Source organism: Cyprinus carpio, chromosome B8, assembly GCF_018340385.1.
Source record: "Cyprinus carpio isolate SPL01 chromosome B8, ASM1834038v1, whole genome shotgun sequence".
NCBI classification, from domain to species: domain Eukaryota; kingdom Metazoa; phylum Chordata; class Actinopteri; order Cypriniformes; family Cyprinidae; genus Cyprinus; species Cyprinus carpio.
Window position 1 is genome coordinate 8,773,814 of NC_056604.1, and position 26,746 is coordinate 8,800,559.

The 26,746-nt window shown below is 37.6% G+C and overlaps 1 protein-coding gene across 1 annotated transcript in view; it reads right to left on the reverse strand.

Moving 5' to 3' along the window:
* Nucleotides 1–26,746, reverse strand: part of agbl4 (AGBL carboxypeptidase 4) — a 327,238-nt gene that overhangs the window by 284,044 nt on the left and 16,448 nt on the right. The window contains exon 3 of the mRNA XM_042729534.1: nt 17,115–17,239. Within this exon, the coding sequence (XP_042585468.1) occupies nt 17,115–17,239 (125 nt within the window). The remainder of the gene's footprint in view (nt 1–17,114; nt 17,240–26,746) is intronic.

Genomic DNA, 26,746 nt, shown 5'->3' on the forward strand with positions numbered 1-26,746 from the left:
ATAATATAATATATAATATCACATATATAAATATATATAAATATATAAATAAAAATAAAAATGAATATCTAGATACAGACAGATATACAAATATTTGAAAATAGATTTGTATAAATACATTAAATATAAATGATATGGCAAAAAATAAATGGCATTCTAGTAAAAAAAAATTGGAAATGTAACAAAATATTGGCATATACAAATATGATAACAGACTTGAATAAATATATTAAATATAAATCATGCAAATGTTACAAAAATAGTAAACATTACTGATTGTTTTATTGTGTTGACCCAAAGGCAAAAGAACTGATAACCATGTGGGCAGCGCTCTGTCATATGCCATAGCTGTGCACAAGGGGTTTGTCACAGCTCCAGACTTATTTGTTTATTAATGATGTCATCAGCGACTAGTCAACTTCAACTCGACTTTTATCACATAAAAGTCGGCTTTAAAAACATCAGAAGTCATTCAACCCATAATATACAGTAGGAGTGTGCGATATGACGATTTTTGATTGTGGATGATAAAAATGTCTCAATCTGCTTTTGAAGAAATATCAAAGTATCGTGGTACAGCGCCACATACATTCACATCAGTGTTAACTCAGCGGAAGAGTTACTCTCACAGGACACTGCACTTATTTGCAGTCACAAAAGTACATTATTTGCATGTGTTTTAAATCCTTGCCGGTTAAACATTTCATTCGCATGCTGTTCTGACGTGTGCTTTTTCTGAGAACAAACGTTCTTTGTTTGCATTTTTTTAAAACCCTGTCAAACAGCGCCTGGTTAAGTTACTGGATTAAGTTATCTTTTGGGCTAATACTGTCAATACACACAAGGTTTACAGTACATATAGACTTGTTGGTTATGTCAAAATGAAAGTAAATAGTTGATAGAAAAACGGATGTGTGCCTGTATATTAGATGCGTGCAGCTCTTAAAAGGATAGTACTAAACATGCTGCCGACTGTCATTAAAGGGATAGTTCACCATAACATTTTGTTTCTGCCATTATTTAGTCACTCACACATTGTCCCAAACCTGTATTAATTTCTTTCTTGTGCTGAACACAAAAGGAGATATTTTGAAAAATACTATGGAAGTCACTGTGGACCAGTAACTCTTTGGTTTTCCATTTTCTTCAAAATAGCATTTATGTTCAACAGAAGAAAGAAAATCATTCAGGTTTAAAACAACTTTTGAGTGAATGATGGTATAAAAATAAAACACTGTATTTTTGGGTGAATAATTCCTTTACTGTTAATAAGACACCAAAACAAAGAGAAAAAATAAATTACAAATAAAATAATGATAATGTATATATTCGTTCTTATTTTTTAAATAAAGACAAAATAATGTTACAGATTTTTATCTCCACCCACTTTGGCTTTGTTTTTTTAATTTGTTTTTTAGTTTGGCTGTAATGCTCAGACGACTTGCAAAATAGAAAAACCAACATGACAAAGAACCATGATAAAATCGTGAATCATGATATTTAAAAAAAAAAAAAAATTGTGATATGATATTTTTGCCATATCGTCCACCCCTTATACAGTACAGACCAAAAGTTTGGAAACATTACTATTTTTAATGTTTTTGAAAGAAGTTTCTTCTGCTCATCAAGCCTGCATTTATTTGATCAAAAATACCGAAAAAAAATGTAATATTGTGATATATTATTACAATTTAAAATAATTGTTTTTAAATTTATTATACTTTAAATTATCATTTATTTCCATGATGCAAAGCTGAATTTTTAGGATCATTATCAAAGTTGGAAACAGTTCTGCTGCTTAATATTTTTTCAGAACATGTGATACATTTTAAGGATACTTTGATGAATAAAAAGTAAAAAAAAAAAAAAAAAAAAAGAAAAAAAAAAGAAGCTATGTTTCTAAAATATAAATATTTTGTAATAACAATATACACTACTGGTCAGTAATTTGGGGTCAGTAATTTTTTTTTCTTTTTTTTTTTTAATAAAATCGATACTTTTATTCAGCAAGGATGTGTTAAATTGATAAAAAGTGATAGTAAAGAAGATATATTATTAGAATATATATTATTAGAATTTTTTTTTTTTTTTTGAATAAATGCAGTTCTTTTTAACCTTTTATTCATCAAATATATTAGACAGCAGAACTGTTTCCAACACTCATAATAAATCAGAATATTAGAATGATTTCTAAATGATCATGTGATAGACTGGATATTACATGTGACACTGAAGGCTGAAGTAATGATGCTGAAAATTCAGCTTTGCATCACAGGAATATATTTTTTTAAAAGTATATTCAAATAGAAAACTATTATTTTAAGTTGTAATAATATTTCACAATATTACTGTTTTTTCTGTATTTTTGATGAAATAAATGCAGGCTTGATGAGCAGAAGAAACTTCTTTCAAAAACATTAAAAATAGTAATGTTTCCAAACTTTTGGTCTGTACTGTATATATTATGTATACAAACATATACATACAGTATATACTGTACATATATATATATACACACACACACACACACACACACACACACATATATACACTGTAAATATACATACATATATACACACACACACACACACACACACACAAACATACTGTATACATACATACATATATACACACACACACACACAGTTAAACACAATCTACCACATACAGACAACTTCAAGTGTAAAGAAAAACAACAAATTAATAAATATATAATCATAATCTATGATAAAAATACTACTATAAACTAGGTTAGTGGATAATTAAGTAGCAAAAGTTACTCTAGAAAAATAATGAGTGCACAATAATTTTAATAAAATCCAAATATTTAGTGAACAAAAATATTATTTAGTGGGGAACAAATAAAAGTGAATAAGTGTAGAGCTAAATCTGGTAAAATGTTAAACATGCTCTTTGTATTGTAAAATACATTGATGAAAAACCAGTAGGCTAATATATTTATTTATATATTAAAGTGCCCCTATTATGGATTTTTGAAAATTACTTTTCATGCAGTGCAATCGAACCAATCACTGCAGATTAGCGTCACGTAAAGGAGGTGTTTGGAAAAATTAATCGTTAAGTGAATCATTTGGGAGTCTTTGAGAAAATAGGTAAAAATAAATGCATATTATAAGACAACGAAAGTGTTTTTTGACCTTGCATGCATGTCAACCTGTTGTTGGGGACTCCCCAAACAAAAAATATTAACCTTTTATTTTAAATTTTTGTTGCACTTTAATTAATATACTATAAAATTAAAAGACATTTCTTTTAAATGTATAGCACAGTAATGAGGAAGCAACATATGATAGATAAGGCAACAAGAAAGGCTATTAATAATCTTTCATTGTGCAAAAGTATTATAAAATGCTGAAAGGCTCCTATACGGAGCGATACAAAGCACTTATGCGCTACCTGTGCACAGAATGATGTGCTAGAAGCAACACTGAGTCACAGTGTGGAGCGCTCTGCATGGAAAAGTTCAAACCTCAAAGAGAATATGATTTTGATGCGTAGTGTATTATATTTGTGCGATAGTTTATTGAGCCTTTTCTTTTAACAGTTTTAAATTTCAGTTACTGTGCTCGTGAAGAACAATTTATAGTGCTCTCTACTCCATGATCTTTTAGACACCCAGTAGAAAATAACGTTAACATGCTTTAGAAACAGCACTAAACTCCAGCAAGATAAAGTCCTTTTATGCAAAACAACTGATCTTTATCTACAGATCAAGTATAATAATAGGTACAGTGAATCATCTTGGAGAGAGTATCATCGTCTTGACTGTCATAACGGAACATGATGCGCAGTTTGTTTGTTGAATGGAGGATGACAGACAACTGCAGCGGAGCGAAGAGTTTAAGTGAACCTAAATTTTAAGACTTAATCTGTACCACACATTAAACTTTGGAACGTCTCAGAACACTTGAAATATAGTGCAAGGAAACTTTATGGTGCTTTATAATGATTTTGTGCCTTTCTTGGGGCTTAACAATGACAGAATAGTATACGCACAATATCGGATTTGGATCGATCTCGTCTGACCGATACCCCAATCCAGCAGAAAGTGGCAGTATCGGAGTGACCGGTATCACTCCGATACAGCCACTTTCTGCTGGATTGGGGTATCGGTCAGACGAGATTGATCCAAATCCGATATATATATATGCACGATATTGGAAAAAAACTCACATTGCAATATTGAGTGTTTCTGCGATGTATATCGCAATATGAAAAGAAAAAGAAAAAAAATCACCAGATGACTTTTATAGCTCTATTTGGTAAAAAATAATCAATGATAGGGGTGATTTTGTAGGTGAGTAAATCAGAAAATAAACAAATTACAAGCATAGATAAATATAATAGAACAAAGATACAAATGAAATAAACAGTGCTTTATATTTTCAAGTAAGTCTAACAGTATTCGGGTACAGAAATTAAATAATCAAATGTAAAATAACTGCATAGTCTTCGTTGTATAAATTAAATCTAACAAATCTGTTTTAAAGCTACAAAAGTGATTTTTCTCTCTGTGTTTTGTTGTTTGATTAACATTTATGACACATAAAGACATAATATACTGTTACACATCCATTTTCTTTGTCAATTGTTTACCTTCACCTAAGCCATAAGCAACTGTGTTTACAAGGATACTTACAGAAACATGCATTTTGACATAGTTGTGAACAGTTCACATGCATCTGCGTGGCTCTCACCGTGTCTACACTGGATACGAGCAGCGCAACGCAACAAAATACTATAGAACCCATTATGATGCTGTCTGACTACACTGGATGCAGCACGGTGCAGCAGGGTTCCCACACCTTGGTTAACTTCAAATTCAAGGACTTCCAGGTCCAATACCCTCAAATTCAAGAACTTAATGTGGGGACACATTTCAAGTGAGAGCAAGGTTACATTGTGTTACCTTGTAAGATACATTGTTACAGTTTTCATGTGTCAAATACAACTTTTTAGAATTTATTTTTGGCCATATAACAGAGATCTGATTTTCTATTTGTCATATTTCTGTTTTGCATAAAACAGAAGAATATTCTGTACATCCTATACTGTATTCTAAAATTATCTGAATCTGAATCTAAAAAAAAGGGTTGCTCAAAATATTTGTTCTGTACACATCATTTCCATGTCTACAGTTAAGTATGTGTAGAAAAGGTGTAGAAAAGGTTCTCAGAAATAATAACCTTTGTTTTGCTTAACCTATGTACAATTATTTAAAAAAAAAAGTTTAATGTCATACAGAAAATGTCTTGCATGTTATACACAAAGTATCGGCCTGAGTAAATTTTACCTCTATAGAATTGTGACTGCATAAGTGGTGTAGTAATTTAGGAGGTGAATATACTGTGAAATTACATACAATATGGCATAAAATTTGAAAAGTTAACAACTGAACGTCTTAACTATGAAACTTAAATCAATAAAGCATTTTTTTTTAAACAATGACATTTAAAATTTTGAACTAAAATGTTATTGCAACCATATAGCCTATGAATTCATGGAATTTCTTTTTTTTTTTTCAATTAAAGAGAACTTTGAGTGTGTGGGCTACTTTTGGTGCTTGAATTTGTTCTTCAATATTAATGAGGTCCAGGTTTAGGAAGATGCTAGAAGTTACAATTTTAAAAATTGTAATTTTGTTTCTCTATTTAACAACATAATCTTACAATATTGAAAGACGTCTTCCCTCAAGTAGATTGCATGTTGTCTTGCCTAGCTGGATGTTGTGCTTATGATCAATAATCATGTTCTTTGCATTCACCCAAACTGATTTGGTGAAATCAAAACACGGATGGTGAAGGGGACTGCCGCTGTGAAGTGGGAGCAACCAGGCGGCAGATGATTCTTCAAGGTCTTAAAACCTTCCTTGAGTGGCTACGTTCGCAATTCAAACAATGATTTGTGCAAAAAGAATGATTAATTTGTTATTTGTATTGTCTAGATGGCCATACAACGTATGCATTCCGTATAGCTTTCATATGGAACGCTTCTCTGATGCCTTAAATATGGGATAATTCCGTATTAGGCTAAACGGAATGGTTGGCAACCCTATTTTGCATGAATTTTATTGAAAAGAGCTTAGGCTCATGTAACCAGAAGTTTAAGGTATATTAATATGCTTTTAAGTTTTTCTTGTCTCATGGGTTTACATTATCTTAGCAAGCAAAGCCATTCAACATTAATTTCATGGTGTGTCTGTGAAACTTTGAGGTACCATAGTAGAAGTTTTGTGCATGTGTGAACATCATGGCAACATACAACACAAAGTGTAGACAGACTGTAGATGTTATGGCGCAGCGCAACACAATAGCTGTCGCGTCGGGTGTAGACACAGTGTCTGTGTGTAAGCAAAGAAAACGATCAGTGTAAATATAATGATCAGTATACTAAACATTGCACATCCTGCGATGTGAACATCAGAGTTTTCTGCCATCAATCCACAGGCTGCCTAATCTTCTATACAAGTTTCATGCATCTCTGTTTGAATTTTCAAGCACATTGTATTAAAATGTGAATTTTTAAGTACATTGTATTAAAATTTGTGAAAAGATGATGATTATTTATGTTTTGTAAAGAAATAACATGTAACCTATTTATCTGGCAAATTACACACAGCATCAATGAATTAATACCTTGCCAGGCAAAACGTAAGATAATTGGAGAACACGGCATCTCCCTCATTTCTCTCCATCTCTCTTCACCAAGTCACCAGCCGGCCCCCTGTTCACGACACCACGCATTGAAAACAACCATATTGGCTTTACTTAACCACATTAGCCATGAACACAGATTGACAGCACCTCTCTGCGCTGCCTCCACATCAAATAATACAGAGCAAATGGCATTCAATACAGCCTCATAACCACAGAATTGGAGATTCAAAAACAATTTTAGAGCAATAAGTGGAAGCCACTGAATGGGATGAAAATGCAAATGCGGACAGCTCTCCGGCACATGTTTCATTCTAGGCCTCAGTCTGCCTTTCATAATATCCACATTCAATGCATTAAGAGTGTCATACAAAGGCAGAGCATGTTTGCATTTTGTAATTTGTGCCTTTTCATAACCACCAATAAACGTGGAGCTGTTTAGAAAGAAGTCTAATGGATGGCAGTGCCCGTGAGCGACAGCAGCACTCGTGAAGATCCTGCTCGTTTGGACACTGGTGTCTGCACACGCCACTAATTCTGACACACGATTTCTATGAGCCCATCTAGTGAACGATAACATTCATCTACTGCAAATACAACCAGGGTAACTGAGAACAGACAACGAAAAGGGGTATGCATTACAGATTATGAGATAAAGGTCACTAAAGGTGCACTGTGGGTGTAAAAATGATTGATTAACTGATACATCAGGAGCTGTCAACTGGTTTTGCTTCTGTATCAAGACAAGACGGCATAACAATTGTTCAAGTAAACAACAACGTAATATAAAAATCAAACACTGAAATTTCACACCATGCTTATTAATTTGTAAATGTTAGTTTTATAACATCACAATGAGTAAAGCTGAAAAATGAAACAGGCCTATGGAGGTAAATTATACAACTTCATATAATATAATATATATATATAATTAGTAGGGACCTATGATTTCCGCGATGCGGAAAACGCAGACGGAATCGCAGAATCCAGTCATAAAAAATCTTGAATTAATTAATCAAAAAGTAGGTCATAACACTTAAATCAAGGAATAAATGAAATATATAGGAAACATTTTTTAAAGTTTTTCTGCTGTTAGCAACCCAGTCAAAACAATCCTGTGGCCCACCAGTTAAAAAAAAAAATGATGTAAACCATTAAGTGTGAATAAAAATGAGTATCTAAATATTTCAGGAAAGCAAAGCAATGCCCTTTAGTTAAAGTCTAAACACAAACAACTTTACGAGGCTCCAATGTAGCGATCATTTGCTTTGTCTGCAGGGTTTCTTATTGGTAGGTAGAGAATAGAGGGCTAAAGCCAGAAAATACCAGCTGCACACCTTTCTATATAAGGCATTTCTGCAGCCCCCCATAGTAAATAAACACAGATATAACATCAAGAGAACGATTTAGGCAGTAATTAACGGCGAAGAACAAACAGCGTGGTTAGAGGGGGGCACGGAGCTGATTGAATTAAGTGCACAAACAGAAACAAAAGCTGCAACAAAGCATCAGTGTGCCGCTGCTCACCAGCTCCTCTTTGTTTAATAAACTGCAGACTCCCTGAATGCTAGTCAGCATAATGAATCTGACTTGGGCAGAGGGGTTCTGAAGGGCCCAAAGAGTCTATAGCCTCAGATTTCGCATTCAGCACATTGGGGCCACAATGGGTTACAACTCAGATAGAGATCAGAAGCTACAAAGCAAGAGGGAGATAGAGAGCCAGCCTGTACAGAACCCTCCTGTTTAAAAACAATGGTCTAATTACAACATTTATAACCCCAGAATTCTGGAATTGAATTTAGCCTTGACTTAAGGAGTATGCTGGCATGAAAAGACTATTTGATTAGAGCAGCAGTTGTTTCATTTTCAGCACAGCAGATTGCCGAGCATCTCGATCCGGCTGCGCAATCTGTATTCATTACGGCCTGTAAAAGGATGATCCTCGGCCCGCCGCTGCGCATGTTCGTGCAGATGCGCGGCGCTCGGCATGGCCCCTGCCATTCCCTTACAACACGTCCTGCTAGCCACGCCAAGCACAGTAGCACCCGGCCGCCAAATTCAGCCTTTTAGCCACTCAAAAGGGCCCCGTGGGCTCCCTCCCCTTCCCAGCAGCGGCCTTCATCAAAAAGCCCTGAAGTCGAGGCATGAGATGTTTGGCTCTTTTAATGTATATAAATGGGCCACCTGCCTAGCTGGTTGGTGTTTCGGGGGAGGAGGACGAGGGACGCTGCAGATGAAATCTGAAGCCTTCATGTTGGCAGGGGGTCCGCGCATGGCACGGTCTCTGTCTTTCCCGCAGAGGGAGTGTATTGGGCTCTGTATGGAGCGCAGATGCACCCGCCATCCGGATGATCGCCGCAGAGCCGAGGTGCTGCTGGAGCCTCTCTGTGCAGCGTGCTTATATATCTGTGAAATGAGCTTCCTGTGCAGATCCCCCGGCAGCCTGGCCAAATCACAGTACATTAGCCACATTAGCCGCTTGTATAGCAAGACTGTAAATAGACACGCCATATTGGGAGGAAACATTCTGCTTGTGTGACCACATTAGCAATGGCTTGGAATGATCGGAAAACAAAGCTGGGGCTTAATCATAATGTTTTTCTGAATGAGCAAAGAATATAACCACTGTTCTACTTTCCGCTGTTATGAATCAAAAAATCATATTAATAATACGGCTGTCAATAGATTACAAATTGTAACTGAAATAAATGAATCGCAATTAAATGGCGTACTTGAATATTTGCTGAGAAAAGCCACGTATGAAGATAGTTCTAAGACACTAACATTTGGTGGCAGACAAAAGCTGTCAATAGACTTTATAAGAACTGAATTTTTGTACACAAGATAAATATCTTTAAAGCTGTAGTTAATAGTAGTTTTATTATCATCACAACATTCTTATGGCCTGTTCCATTCTGTTGCGCTTTACATATGGGTCAGGGGGCATGATTAAAGGGATACTCCACCCCAAAATGAAAAATTTCCCCAAAAGGAATTGTTGAATAAAGTCGTTATTTTTGTTTTCTTCGCTTACAAAAAGTGTTCCTGTCGCTTCATATAACCCAGATTGCACGTCTGATGGCAGATGGAGTATTCTGACGACGACTTTCATACCTTTTATGGAACTTGACACTGTTATTTACATGGCAGTCTATGGGACAGTCACAGTCCTCCCGGTTTTCATCCAAAATTTCTTAAAATGTGTTCCGAAGACTAACGAAGCTTTTACGGGTTTGGAACGACATGGGGTAAGTGATTAATGCAAAAATTTTCATTTTGGGGTGGAGTATCCCTTTAATTGTGCTAATTTTGCATTTAACAATTAATCCCACTAAAGCAACATGTTAAATTGACAACCCTAATTAATAATAAAAAATAAAAATAAACAACATCTGCAAGTAAAATCAGAGCTGATGGATCAAGGAAGGCTGTTTATTTCTAATATGACAAATGCCATTTTAATATAATGTTTGTGAAGACTCCAGCAGAACCTGTATGAGAATACAGGAGGTCTATGTCTTGCTGCTTAGGCTACTTTACCTAAATTACAGGTGTAATCCTCAAACAACCTCACTAAGGGCTGAACAGGACCCCTGCCACATCCTAGACATCTGTTCTCTAGGAGAAACCTCAAAAACAGTGGGCAGAGAGATGACAGGGAAATGACTTAAAAGCATTTCCACACACAGACTGGAAGAAAATACCAGCCAATACACAGAAAGACTCTAGAGGAAAGTGAACAGAACAAACGTGAGTTGAAATAATGTTCTTTTTGGTTTGTTGTTCTGCTGTCTTTATTGTAGTATGAGTTGTTAAAGACAGCATGCAACATATTTAACTTCCGCAATGTAATGTCTTTCATAGTGCGTGGGTTTTATCATTTGGAAAACACAAAGATAACCTCTATGAAATCTATTAGAATCATTTTACAATCTATTATTTACCATTTTGCTTTCTTTGTACCTGTCTTGTAATGCTATATGCAGTTGGCAAATCCATTCAGATAATATTCATTGAAAATGGCTGCATGTTACAGCAACAAAAAAAAAAATTATATTATCTTTTAGTTGTATCAAACATTTGTGATACAAAAAAAAAATCTAGGCTTTTTCCATTTCTGTTATTCCACATACTCCTAGATGCAACCTGTTCCATGCTCTCATATATGCAAATGTTAGGAGACTGCATCGGTTGCCCTCTAATCCTACACTTCAATATCAAATACACATGTCCGCATATACACTTACACAAGTATACACGAATGGCACAGCTCTTGGCCACACAGATCTAGCACCAGTCCTCTAGAGACAGACATTCATTACCCCTCCCATCATGTCCCTCAGTCCAGTCTGAAGGACGACAGAAGGGTTAAATGTCCCTGTACAAACACAAAGTATTGCATGAGTTTGTGTGTGTGTGTGTGTGTGTGTGTATGTGTGTGATAAGAGTCCATTATGCAGGTTTTCAGAGTCAGATGCAGAGGCCGGGCTTTGCCAAAGATCTGATATTACACAGCACAACCTCCAGCAGCCTTCCCAGAACACACAGCCAAGATCACTCAGCACACGCCCATTCCCGCAAATCTCTCTCTCTCATTCACACACACACAGACACACATACACAGACACCATCACATTCACACACTCACATAGACACACATTGATCCTGATGCACAAACTCACGCTAATGCTACTGTTAATACAAGCACACACCTGCTCCACCCAGTCTCCCTCCACTCCAGCAGAAAAATCAATATGCATCTCATCCATTACAGCACTCACGGATGGGCCAGGATCTCTACTCCCAATCTCCATCTCTCCTTTCTCTGTTCTGTCTTTTCCTTTCTTTGTGCAGATACAAGACGTCAAAATGTTTACACTGCGGTGCCGTCACTCTGATGAGCTAATAGCAGTCTTTGACTCTCACACAGAGCATGAAGGGGAAAAAACACATACTTAATGACATTAATTAGGAACATCATAAGAATGACTCAGAAGGTCCTTTTGTCTATGATCAGGTGTGATCAAGAAACTTTGCTTTTAAAAGTCAATGAAAATGTGTCCTATATGTTAAGCCTTGGCACTCATGCAAGTGATATTGGTCCACATCTTGCTCCACAATGTACCTTTTTTATGAATCTAATTACGTATGAGGTCAGCTTTGCACCGCTCAAAAGTGATGCACGCGGAAACGCAGCGGAGAAATCAAAACAAAACAACGGTCACTAATTAGAAGTACAAAACGAAGATATGTAAAGAAGAATTTCAGAGCATTTCAATAAAAGCCAAGAGGAGACTGATTTTCCTATGCTAAAGTAAGGAAACTTTGCTTCTTTTGATCCTGTAAACAAACGTTGGTTTTCACGAGACTCACTGGCACATGGCACTGATCTCATACATCATGCTCCCGGAACTGCTTAGTTTACAACACTGAGCACAAGCTAGATTAAAGTGATTATTACATTTTGAATATGGATAATTTTATTACAAAAACGCATCGCTTTGCTACAGGAAGCCTTTGTTCACCCCCCGGAGCTGTGTGAGACATTTTTTTATTTTTTTTACGTCTTTTGGACTGAAGGAATGCAACACCCTTTGAGTATCATGAAACAGCTTGAACGATCAAAGACAATTTTTAATATAACTATGACTGGATTAGTCTGAAAGAAGAACGTCATATACACCTAGGATGCCTCGGGGGTGAGTAAAACACCTAAAGGGCACCTTAAAGGGTGAACTAACTAACCCTTTAAACCTCAAATGTCAAATATACATCGGATTGGTTTCTTCTTTAAATTATAAAAAAAGGAAAAATATGAATGGTATTATTAAGTCAAGTCAAGTCAAGTCAAGTCTGCTTTATTGTCAATTCGTCTACATGTATGGCACATGCATACAGACAATTTAAATTGTGTTACTCTCAGGCCCATGGTGCATACAGATAACACTTACAGTAGAGCCTAAAAAATACACATAGATACAGATTAAAGAGCTCAGAGAGCAGTTCTTTATTTAAACTGACTGAAGAGGTAGTTGAATGAGGTCAGTATGCTGAATGAGGTAGTGAGCAGACCAATACTGCACAAAGTGACTGGTGCAGGTCACAGTATGTTAGTGGAAGGGGGGAATAGAAGGACCTGGGGATGTGGGAGCTGGGGGGGGCAGAAGAGAGGAGGGGGTTCAGAATTCAGTGGTTCCTGAGGCAGAAGAGGGGAGGGGGGGCAAGGTCGGGAGGAAGTTCAGCTCCCTGACAGCCTGATGAATGAAGCTGTCCTTCAGTCTGCTGGTCCTGGCCTGGAGACTCCACAGACTCCTCCCTGATGGCAGCAGACTGAAGAAGCTGTGTGTCGGGTGGGTGGGATCACCTGCGATGCAGAGGGCTTTGCGGGTGAGACGGGTTCTGTAAATGTCCTGGACGGAGGGGAGAGAGACACCAACGATCTTCTTAGCTGCTCTCACTATGCGTTGAAGGGTCTTCCGGTAGGACGCGTTGCAGGTGCCATACCACACAGTGATGCAGCTCGTCAGAATGCTCTCGATGGTGCCTCTGTAGAAGATGCACATGATGGGGGCCGGAGCTCTAGATCTTCCAAGTTTGCGAAGGAAGTAGAGATGCTGTGCTTTCATGGCCAGTGCTGCAGTGTTTTCAGTCCAGGAGAGGTCCTCTGTGATGTGCACACCCAGGAACTTGGTACTGCTCCCTCTCTCCACAGTCGCACCGTTGATGGTCAGAGGAACGTGTTGAGTGTGCACTTTCCTGAAGTCAACAACAATCTCCTTCGTCTTCTCCACGTTCAGAGAGAGATTTTTGTCACTGCACCACCCGGCCAGGCGCTCCTGTAGTTTGTCTCATCTCTGTTGCTAATGAGACCCACCACAGTGTCGTGTCATTCGCAAACTTAATAAGGAGGTTGGAGTTGTGTGACATGTGCAGTCATGGGTCAACAGAGTGAAGAGGAGAGGGCTCAGCACACATCCTTGGGGGGCCCCAGTGTTCAGTGTGATGGTGCTGGATGTGTTGCTGCCGACCTGTACTGCCTGAGGTCTTCCAGTCAGAAAGTCCGACAGCCAGTTGCAAAGCGAAGTGCTGAGCCCCAGCTGGACCAGTTTGTGAATAAGCTGATGGGATGAATGGGATGATTGTGTTGAATGCTGGACTGAAGTCTATGAACAGCATTCTGACGTATGAGTCTTTTTTGTCTAGATGTAAGAGTGCTGAGTGGAGGGCAGTGGCAATGGCATCATCGGTTGAGTGGTAGGAACGATATGCAAACTGGAAGGAGTCCAGGGAGGGGGGGAGGGCAGACTTGATATGGTGCATCAACCGGTCACCGGGAGGAGGTGGAGTCTTCTGTGCAGTGGTTCTGTTTTGTTCCTCAAATTGAGCGAAGGAGGCATTCAGATCATTCAGCAGGGTGATGGTGAATTATAATACTAAACATTATAATGTTGTACTAAAGCTAAAACAATGGAAAAAAACACATCTTAAGCGCGCAGAATAACATAAGTGGACTTTGAACGATTAATTTGCTGCTTTGAACGATTCCATAATTGTGGCATCCATAATTGTAATTGCAAATAGAAATTTGATTAATTGTGCAGCCCTAAAACCAGCTTTATCATTCACAACTATACATTATAAATCATGGATATGAACATTAAAAATGCCCAGAGCAAAATCACAGTAGCTGTAAATTTCCAAAAATATCAAGTACAAAAACAGAGGGAGAAATAACACTAATTAAAAATGCCTATGAATTGAATATAGCATCATAATCACATCTTTAGATATGTGATCAAACCAAGGTGTTCTCTTGCAAACATGATGATCAAAGACAATTAAATCCCTAAAGCATTTTTCTTCAACACAGGAGCCAGTATAATACACAATTTGGATGCACATTAAAGTGGCTTCATGACGACACACACACACACACACACACACACACACACACACACACACACACACACACACACACACAATTACAGTCGTTGATTAAACAGAAGCTGCAAACTCCATCCCATTGCAAAATAATTAACCTCAGCTCAACGACAAGGAGGGAGTACAGGTTCTAAGGTAACAGATTTTTTGGGTAGAGAAGAAAAGGAAAAAGACATCCATCCATCATAAAAAAAAAAAAAAATGCTGCAGCCAATTTCCACAAAGCCGCTAAGCTGATTGAGACGACCAAATCTGTTTCACCAGCTTACATTTACTTCAAAATGGTCATCTCAGCTTCAGTATTAAACACTTTCACTGCTTCATATTCCCCTGTTCTTTAGCAAAGAGAGAGTTGGTGGGTGTACAGGAATAAAACACTTGTCAACTTCTCTGTGCCTGGCCTGATATCTCTCTAGCGCAGGGCTGGCCAGATCAGGACACTTTTATTTAACTATTCTGTTATTCTGCTTATTTGTGTTCTTATTCTCCTTTTTTAAAAAAAAATAATAATAATTAAATAAAAAAATATGCAATATGTGTTGCAGTTGTCTCTCTCTCACAGACGACCCTTTCCAAACAAACTCCATTCTGCTAAACCAACCGACCGCCCCCACCTCCTCCCACTGAAGTAGATTAAATTCACACTAGTCCTCATTTTAAACGGAAATTGGATTGATGGAGAAAAGATTACGGAGACAGAGGGCAAGGTGGTGACAGCGGGAGAGAGTGGGGAGGGTGGAGTCAGCATCAACAAAGCACCTCCGAAGCTAATAGTGTAAATGTTTCTCTTTTGCCACCTGTAGCATGCATGGTGTGTGTGTATGTGTGTGTATGTGTGTGTGTGTGTGTGTGTGTGCGTGTGTGTGTGTTTTCTTCCCCTCCTGATCTTTCTCTTTTTTGCCATAGCAGCAAATATCCTGTTGGCGCAGGATGCAGAGTGGTATCTGGCCCTAAAATCGATCAGACTCCTGGACTAGGGCTTCCATTCATCTCTTGCCCATAAAATTTGATTAGCGCTGACTACAGCACTGCAGGGAGATGGGCTGATAGAGCCAGGCTACACGAGATGGCAACAGCATCCCGCATTTTCGTCTAGTCTCTCTCTCACACGTTATATTTTGTCTCTCTTTATATTTCTTTTTAAAGCACTTCCTATTAATAACAGCTCCGTCCCTCCTCATATCGTCCTCGGTGTGTGCAATCCTTGCGTGTAGGTATCTAAGATCAGTGAGATAGTGTGCATGTCCTCTTTCTGCCCCTCCTTTCTTAGTGTAAACCGTCCTCTAGCTATTAAACAAAAATGACAGCCGTGATGAGGCTTCGACCGGCGTTAACAAAACTAAACAACTGCAGCCCGGCCCAGCCAGCTGGCCTGTCCAGTGGACACGCCCTCTGTTCCCACATATCACTGTGGCATGTGACCACTTCTCTCCACCAATGACAATGTCCTGAGCTCACGAGTGGATATTGTCTGTCTGCGCAGTGACAAGCTAAGAGGACAGAAGAGGGAAGACAGGCTTGAAGCTCGACAACAAGATGAAGTTTGTCAATTTGACTTGCGCACATTGTGTTTCCTCAGGGGAATGCTGCCACTTGTTGATTTGTCACGTGATATTTCAAACCATGTGAGAAAAAATAAGAAATGAATTCATTTGAGAGATAACTTGACTCAATCATCCATAAATTTCATTGTGTATAAACCAATCTGTGTGCCTGACGCGTGTACCACGAGGTCTCTGTAAATTGATTACAGGCACGAACTGGCACTTGAGTGTCACGCTTCCGGAGTAAAAGTGATTTAAATTTATGTAAGCTTGCATGATTTAAGATTCATTTGCGATATCGATTCTTCCAGGAGCCTGAGATGTCATTTAAAGCATCAGTCATCCAATCTGCTGAGGATTCACGTCAGCATAAGGGATGAATTTATTTTGCTGCTAATTGTCAGCCTTTGGGATTTTGTGGGTGACACTTGAAAAACTTTTGGCATATCATCAATGTGATAAAGACAAGCAGACCTCACTGTCCCAAATACCTTTCAATCTTTCATGGCATTTAAAACTTCTAGACAGTTTCTTCAAAAGTCACTTGTGTTACAACGTGCTTCACGATGCAAGATTGCACCAACAAAATAGAAAGAATGACAAAAAAAGACAAAGGTTGAATAACATTTCATAGCTGTGAACTGACAAAATTTTCTGGTCCAAATAATAACAACAACAGCCATGTAACAGCTGTGAAACTATTAAAAAAAAAAAATACCAAAGTTTAGCTTATTTTTTCTCACACAACTACACTACCATTGAAAGTTTATTGTAAACTTATTTATTTCACGATTTTACTGTATCTACTGTATATTTTAAATAAATGCAGTCTTGATGAGCATAAGAGATGTCTTTTCTGAAACATGTATACATCTTTATCCAAGGCTGAAAATTTCTAGGAACATTTTAAAGGAGTTATTTTTGGTAAGGAGTATATGTGCAGGTCTGGGCTTACCTGAGTCTCTCGAACGTTTTCCACTGTGAAGTTAAACCACACTCTGAATCGCGGATTACACGTGTCAGGCCTGATGAACAGATCAAACTCAAATTCACTGATGTAGTCAACACGACCCAGGTTACCTATGGAGAGACAAACAAACAAATTTCAAGCCTTGACTCTATTCAGCAGCTCTATGATATGCTTTAACATATTCATACAGAAACATATATTTCAAAATGTGTTAATGTTTCGTTTAACCTGGCAGACACAAATATGTCCACACAGAGAGCAGTGACTGGGAGAGATTTCCCTGTAGACTAATCAAATGAACTATAACTCAGTTGGGATCCTACTGAAAATAAAATACAGTGTTGCAGTTTAACCTTTTCTTTCCCCATAGATTTTGACACACACATACACACACTCTTACTGGGTGGGATGGAGGAAGTCAGCCGAGATGCTTGGCAGTCGCTCAGGTGACGACTAGACAGTTTTGGTAGCAGATCGCAGAATAACAAGCCTCAACATGGCTGCCTCAAACAAATAAATAATAACAAACCAGAAAAGTGCTTTGTTGGGAACATATTATCCTGCAGTCCCCTCACAAATGTCAAATTGCAGGTAATAAAGTTCAGTATTAAACAAGCAGACTAATATGAACACATGGAATCACAAATACTGGCTGAATTTGGAGGCCTTTATTTCCGTTTTAACGTCTTTTGCTTCAATTATTGATTTTTTGGAACATCAAAGAAAGAAAAGCTGAAGCTAATTACTCTAGTAATAAAGTAAATATGGTGATGTGGTATAGTAGTTTAAGATCTAGACTAGTAGCAGAAAGTTTGTTGGTTTAAATCCATTGGCAATCCCAATTGTTCACCTGAGAAATACACTTATAGAACACAAAATGGTGTGATGTATTTAGTATTTATTGTTTTTAGGAATGCTACCTGTTGGAAGGACCTCATAACAATCCCAGAAGGTGCTCTTTGGTTGGGTCTTATTCATAAACATTAAGAGAAAAAAAAATTATTGTTTTATTATTGAGCCTTTATTATATTTTTGGCTGGACACATTTGGACTAGAAGAAGTGCTTTGGATCCTTTCATCTAATGTTTCATTTAGTCCACTTTTAAAACTACACAAACATATAAAAAGGAACAGGCATTAACTAAAAAGCACAGCACTCAATTTAGGTTTCAAGCCATTTTCAAACCCGTGGTTGAAAGTTGTTCCAGAGGGATTGTTGCTATAATACATAGATAAAAGTATCTGTTGAATGACAACTAACTTATTATAGTGAAATGCTGCATTGACAGGTGCTATTCCAGCAGCCCCATTCTATGGAAATGAGAACAAAAAGTCAACTCATACGGCTGGTGAAATGAAGGAAGGAGGGGAAGGGGGTGGGGGTGCATCTGGTTGCCCTGCTCATGCAGTTTAGGTTCAGGGAAAGAAGTGTGGAAGTCATCGACTGGTGGAAGCTAGCTCAGAGCTAATTACTGACAGATGGAGTAACCACCATTCCGTCACACAGGAGCCCAGCGGAACGTTATCCTTCTGCCAGAACAGAGACAAGTTACACATCCCAAACTCATTGCAAACTCACTCTGCCTGTCCACAAAACCAGCAGGTATGGATTCTCTCAGGATGAAACTGTGAAAGTGTGAAGTTCATCCTTTTCATGTTTCAACTTCCCGATACAGCCAGTTTGCAATGCAGCCAGTTCAGATTATTATAAATCAAGCATGAAAACATGCCCCTTCATCCCCCTTAAATATATAACTTCATAAACTAATTTATACATTTCTGTTTATTTTCTGAACAGCTGCCCAATGGTTCTAATGGTCACTGCGTCTTTCTTCCAGTGCATTGGGTACAGATTGATAGTTCTCTCCAGATGAAATGGATATTGGCACTTTAGCTGATTAAAGTCACTTTCTTTTATACACAAATCTCCTGCAGCAGAAATCCAAGTATGACAGCAGTAGCACACTCCTGATGGAAAGGCATTTTATAGATTATCAGACAACTATTGCAAAGGTCAATAAATGACCTTTATAAACATATCTGAATGAAATGGAAAGGTCCATATGTAACGCAAACATGACACATAGCTTTTATGTGTGGATCAATAGATGCATTTTGCAACATTTTCTGAAAGCGTGTGTGCATAAGGGTTCGGCTGATACAAAAATGTTGGCTTTAGTATGATATCAGCCCCTGGTCCCTTGGCATTGATACTAAATCAATACTAAAACAGTCTTGAGCGACTAATGAAATTAAACTAGGGCCATTAAATTCAATAATGAATAAGAATAATTTGAGATTAATCTCATAATTAATAATGTTCTTAAATTTGCTAATGATATTGTAGCAATGTCAGTTTTTGGTATTATGACATTATTTTAGTACCAGAATACCATAGAACTGTGCTACACATCCACTTTAAAATGAGGAATCTAGATTAATTTAATCAGTTTTATAGTAGCTGGGGTTTGCGGGGCCCCAGTACAGGTTGTACCAGTGGGCCCTGTTTGAAATTGTTTAATTTGTATGTTCGTTCTATTTATTTATTTGCACTATTTACACAATTTTTTTTACGTTTTTTCAAGTTTGTAGGTGTCCAGGTACAGAAACAAAATAATTAAATGTAAAATAGCACTGCACAGTCTGACATTATCACAGTTTATTTGCTATAGTTTAGAAAATTTAAAAAATATGACAAGAACTCAGAGTTAAACTGTGTCAGAACAAATCCATCTTGTTAATGTCAGATAACCTTGATAGAAAGGTATGTAATGGATTACAATCAACCAAAACTAAACTGTTAGTAGGACAATATTTATACAACTATCAATACTTTGTTGACCAATTACCAAGCAATGCTTAATTTTGTTCAGTGTGTGGTGTAAAAAGGTTGCATTAGCAATTAAAGAAGAAACACGTAAGCAAAACATGGTCAGGTCAAAGTGTCTGAATAATTTTTGGTCCCAAATTTTTTTTTATCAATTTCACTGGTAGTCCACAGTATGAAAAATAGCATGAAGCAAAAAAGCAAGCAAGAGGCAAATTCAGTTGATGTGAAAGAGCCCAATCCAGCACCCCCAGTGTTCTGGTGTTCAAGGCATGCACAGAGAGATGTGTCTCAAAACGCTTGAACACCAGAACACCGCGGGTGCTGAATTGGGCTCTTTCACATCTTTTTCTGTTTGTTTAAACTTTGATTTGCATTTGTTCGTTCGGGTGCAGGAGGACGCGAACTTCGCGAAGGAGAACTCGGTTCGGTGTTGCTGTCTGTGAGACGCGGCTCTCTGTGTGCACACCGAACATGGCACGCGAGTAGCCTACTCAGTTGAGCTTTTCCGCGTCTTGTGTTTGAATGCTTTAAACTCTTTTGAATGTTCAAATTGGCCAGGCTTAAAAACACGTGCGAATGATAAGCTTTCGCGATGATGCGTAGCAGTAGTACCGTCAACTGTCCTGAGCATTGAGATCGCCGGGCCCCCTCTCCCTCAGCCGTGGGCCCCTGTAACTGTCACCACCTTCCACCCCACTAGCAACGGCCCTGAGTTCAAAACCTCCAGGGCAGCTAAGAACAAGATGTATTGCCATTTCACATTCCCCTTCATATCTTAACATGAATGACAGACATGAACTCCCAGCAGATGTGATAGGGCTCCATACCGCAGCTCTCAGCAACTGAGAAGAGTCAAGTCAAACACACTTTACACCAAAAATAACATCTGTTTTACAGCTCTAACATGTATTTTTTATACATCAGCCAACCATACAGAGAAAGAGAGAAAGGATCAGTAGCTAAGCCAGTCACTGGAGGAGAAAGAGAGAGAAGGAGAGAATGGGAGATTGGTGGCTGCACCTGTTCCAGACAGATGTGCATGCTAATTCATCATTCATCCATTCCAGCACATTAACCATTTACACCACTTTTAGCATCAAATATTGGCCATCGACATGCAGTAACAGTGATCCAGTGATTTGGTCTTAATTGCGAGAGTTTAATTGCATGAGATGAGATTTCTCATAGTTTTCATGTGATTGTAATACAAACCACAATTAGTAGAAGAAAAAAGAAAGAAATGCCAAAACTTTGTTAGAAAATTGTTTGTCTGTGCTGGTATTTGAAAAAAGAGATTATGACTGTCCACCTATACTATATATATGTATATATATATATATATATATACATTTGTTTTGTGTCTATGCTGGCTTATGTTGATCATACACACACACACACACACACACACACATGTAAAGTATGTATATATATATATATATATACATACAGTCAAAATCAGAGACACGTCATTTTAATAGCCAAATTTAAAGATATTTAAGATTATTATTAAATATTAATGTTTCACAAATATGGAGAAAAAACAGCTAAATAATTGCATTTTCATAGGAACAATTTTTTATTTATTTACTTTTTTTTCAAGTAAATTATTCAAAATACAGTGCCAGTAAGAAAAAGCTCTGGTTATTAAATGTTCTTAATTTACTTGCTATTGGCAGGTACACGAAAAAAGTTAATTTTGGACCCTGGCTATATCTCATGTTATTGATAATGAAACCAACAGTCTCAGTTGTGAAAAAAAAACAATTCTGTACAGAAAAAAAAATAATAATAAAACAAAATAAAATTATATATTGTTATGTTGGGAAACAAAAATTTTAAAAAGTTGCCTCGACTGTTTTGTGCAAATGTAACAACCTCTAGATAAATAAACCAGACCTTCAAACACATGATTTGAGGTGGGGGGAGGGGAAGTAATTCAATCCAAGGGGGGACAGGCCCTCAACAACTCCCAAAACTATGCTCACAAGTACAGGTGTATTTTCTCTGAGGTTTGAATGCGAGTGCGTGTACAGTAAACCAAAGCACACACACACCCTCTGAATCTAAATAGCAGGTCAAATGGCCTTTCTTTCAGAAACGGACTATTCAGCACCTAAGACAGCTCCATAGCCGGCAGAATGAAACCGCTGTCCATGGTGCTGACAGATCCACTGCGGTTTTCCTCTTAAAATGCATTGCTGGGTAACTTAAAAACTCTCAATCATTAGTTCTCTCGATCATGCTTGCAACTTTTTTGATACACAAAATTTTAATATCAATGCAAGCACACACAAAAATGCTGATTTAGCAGCAAACATCAGATTCATTGTCCTTCAATCTTCATTTGGTATATAATGTCTCACAGCCTTATATTTCTGAGAATAAGAAAAAAACACTCTTCAGGGCTTCAGGGCAACAGGGCAACAAGTCTCTGCTCAGCTTGATGGGAGAGGATATGATACACCATTGATTTGAGTTTTAATTTTATGGTGCCTGACTCCAGAGTCAGACCATGATGAGCTATAATCTACAATGCTTCGGCCAGCCCTAAACAAGCATAAATACTACAGCAGAGGAGAGGTCCGGCCATCACAGCGTGGATGACGAACGCCATTTTGGATGACAGTTCACTGACAACACAGATAATTCAATGTATAACCAGGGGAGTAAAAATCAATGACTGTATTTTAACGTAGTGTGTGTGTGTGTGTGTGTGTGTGTGTGTGTGTGTGTGTGTGTGTGTGTGTGTGTGTGTGTGTGTGTGTGTGTGTGTGTGTGTGTGTGTGCGAGTGTGCAGAAGGACAGAGTAGAAAAGAGAGAAAGAAAGAGTGGGAAAAAAGATAATGCAAGCAAATTCTCCTATGTTTCAACTGTCTTGAGAATTTCATCTACATACTTTATCATAAGAAACTTCAACAATGCAGTGCTTAGGATTTAACAAATTGTTTTTTTTAGCAAATAATGCAACAAACTCAGCTTAGAGGAAAACTCTATGGAGTTCAATGGGAATAGAGGCAGTGTTGTTTTTATAGCCTGTTTGCTCTCAGCAGAACAACACCACCGAGCTGCTGGGAGGAGAGACACTTTCTCATTTATAGGGAGTTAATTCCCACTGTTATCAGCAAACTGAAATAAACATTCCATATAGAGAAAAGAGTGGGAGGTTGAATCATCTTATCTGGTGGCTTGTGTGTGTTTGAGTTTGAGTGTGTGTGTGTGTGTGTGTGTGTGTGTGTGTGTGTTTCTCATGTGGTTAACCTTGTTATAGATGTAGAAGAGAAAAGCAAATGGAGAATCCGTATTAATGTAATGTGTTTGCTGTCTGGAGTAGCATGTGGGTGGTCTCCACTCAGCTACCTCACACTGCTCGTTCCTTCCAGCTGTTCAATTCAAGACACTTATTTCTAAAACATACACTTGGCCTCCATTGGTTCTCAACTGATTTGCCTCTTTTATATTCTTTGGTTTCTATGACTAACTTTCAACACCTCATATAGTGTAGAATCTACCAAACTGTAAAAAAAATATTGTGATTTTAACAGCAAAATAATGTACAAATATGTTAATAAGTTAGTTTCTGTACTATATACGATGAATAACTGTAATTGCATGTAATGGTTTTTGGGAGTAAAAAAGAATGAGTCATTTTATAATTTACAGTGAAAGAATATAAATTCACATTTCCTGCATGATACTTCATATTTGATGCTTTTTGTTGCTTCTTAGTTTTTTATTTTTTCTTATCAGTTCTGTACATTAGGGTTTTATCTAACATTTAATGTTGTTAAATTACTGTTTATTGCATTATTTCAGTATTGTGTGTTACCATGGTGGTGTTTAGTATTTGTGTGAATGACACTGTGGACCTTCTATATTAGGGCTGCTCGATTATGACAAAAATTATAATCACAATTAAAAAAATGCATAATCTTCAGTGTTAAAATTAAACTTCATTTGTTACTTATTAAAGCTATAGAAAGTCCTTCAGTCTAGAGCAGTAAGTTATTTTGTCTTTATCTTTTGTTGCCTGATCGATATTAAGCACCCAGTCTACAGCAGGAATATAGCCCCATCACTTTAAGAGCCACACGGATCCAATTTACTGCTAAGCCCCATTCACACCAAGAATGATAACTATGAAGATATAGAAAGGGGGCGGCATGGGACGCAATACTTGTTTTATCTCGATTACTGAATTTTCATAATCATTGGAGGCCGAAATCGAAATTGAAACCATATTTCAATTAATTGCACAGCCTTATTCTATATTTAAGTATTTCCCTCCTCAGCTTGTGGAAGAACTGCTTGTGATGAGCTTTGATTCAACATGTGGCTTGCTCATAACATGTTTTTGGTGGTAATCAGTGTATTAAAATGGCACAAAACAGTAGTACTTAAATGTCACTATATTAACATTATATCAAATATGTTTTTTTTTACTGCAAAATTAAATTAAGCCTGTAAAACCTCAAGTGTTGCTGCCGTATTTTTGACGGTAAAGTTCTGGCAACATATGTCACCGATTTTTTTTCCCTTTGTATGTGTATTGGAAATATAATGCAAGCAACTGTGTTGTACCTTTTAGACAACACGCAAAGATATGCAGGTGAAATGGAAAACATCTGGAAATTATTTTAAATTTAAATATTTTATAATAATACTGCTTTACTGTATTTTTGATCAAATAAATGCAGTCTTGGTGAGCATAAAAGACTTCTTTCAAAAACGTTTGAAATAATTATAAATAATAATATAATACAACACATTTCTTTAATTAAACATTACTTAAGCTTTTCTAGAGTTGTCTATAATGACTTCATGGAAATTTCTCTTTGAAATGCCCTACAGATTGTTTTGTTTCTGCATGTGAAAAAGAGATTGTTTTGTTTCTGCATGTGAAAAAGAAAAAACAGAAAAATTAGAAGCTTCGCAGTAGCAGAAAAAAGAAGAGAAACAGAATGGGGGGTAGATCTGTCAGACATTGGCATACAATAGGAACATGGCTTGGCTAATCCCATTACAGAGCTACAAGCCTGGTCAGTTAGAGCAGTCCTCCTGCTCATCCAGAACAATGGAACACTCTGCAGTTCACGGCTGCCTAACAACCCACGACCGGAAAACAGGACCATACAGGGAGGAACTGAGAGACTGAAAAGGGAACGTCAGAGGAGAATAAGCCAGCAATGGTGGAGTGAAGTTTAGTCATTGTAAATTAACTGACAGATTATTTAATTCAAATATACATGGTAAAACATAGTACTCATATACGGAAGCTTAGATTAAGTCACCATGTTATGCAAAATAGCTGATTATAAAACAGCACATAACAGGAATAAACACATCTATTTGAACAACAAGTACAATCTGGTATCTATTTACTAACCGTACTTTAATTACTGGTGAGAAATGTGGTAATTTGGTGAGTCTAGAGCATCCCAGGTACTGATAACAGCATTGGACACAGATATCTTTCAACCTTTCTACAAGTTTTTTCTCTTCTCTTACCAACTGCATTGGAAATTAGAAGCCACTCTGGAGACTGGCCACCTCTTAAATGTGTTTTTGCCATGTGCTCCTTTTCATTATTGGAAAACACATCAGCCTCTCCCACAGGTGAGAATACCTGGACACGTACAACTGATAAAGCTGGAATTGATTCAAACCCCAGGAAAGGTATCTGGCTCAAGACCTCCAGCCAAACTCACTTCATGCAGTTTTTCCTGCTCTCTGTCTAAAGGCAAAGTGTCACAGAGGCACCATCAATCTCTCTCTCTCTCTCTCTGTCCCTCTTTTTCTCTTTCTCCATCTCTGCTAAACTTTTTCACATCTTTATCGTTAAATCAGGACAAGAATAGAGCCATGTTCTCTAACTCTCAGAACATCTGTAACAGGTGTCAAAACTGCAAAAGACTTCAAACTAGCATTCTTCACAATGCTACAGCTATTTCCATCACCGTTCCGGGAGTCCCATGAGGAAGGCCATGCTGCGCATGAATGTGGGTTTTCAAGCTAAGCGTCCTCTAGATGCTAATTAATGACATCAATTACACAATGTCACCCATATCACTAGACTGTCATTAAAATGGGACTAAATAGTAAAATAATCACACGCATTAGCATTTTATCAAAAATGGGGCAGGAAATAAATGCAAAAGTAGTAATTGCTTGACATCTATCTTTTAGCATGGATATGCAGAACCCTTAGTGGCACAAAATACAAAGCGTCTGCATCTGTGCTTTGCAGCCCACATGCTTGGCAGCAGTGATAAAGGGGCCAATGAATCTGAAAAGGTTCAAATTTTCTTGCTGCCCTTGTATCGGTATTGCTCAAATAAAAAAGGGCCCAAAGCAAGTGTGTTCATTTCATAACATTCGGCAGGTCACGGAGAGGCATTCACTGTGAAATGTACTAAATTGTACCATCGATCTCAGCCATGAAACATGCCAGCTTTTCTGAAGCCCCAGACTCCTGGAGGCACTTTCTTAAAAGAGCCACTCACCGCCGTCAACTGTGGTCTTCCCTCTTCATCTCATTGTGAAGAATGTGGGGTTAACGTTGTTACCCCTTCAAATCCAGATTTAGATTATGTACCGCTTTGTTCTCCTTCCCTTTCATTCCATGCCTTATCATTTTGTTAGCTGTACGGTTTGAGTTCTTAGTGGGGAAAACAGAAGTCACTTCAAATTTCATGCTATCTCTTTACGAGTTAATTATATGAAGTCCTACAAAGGACAAAAGGCGCTTTGCCAGCAAGACAACAGTCCAGGTCCTTTTCTGTTCCTGTCG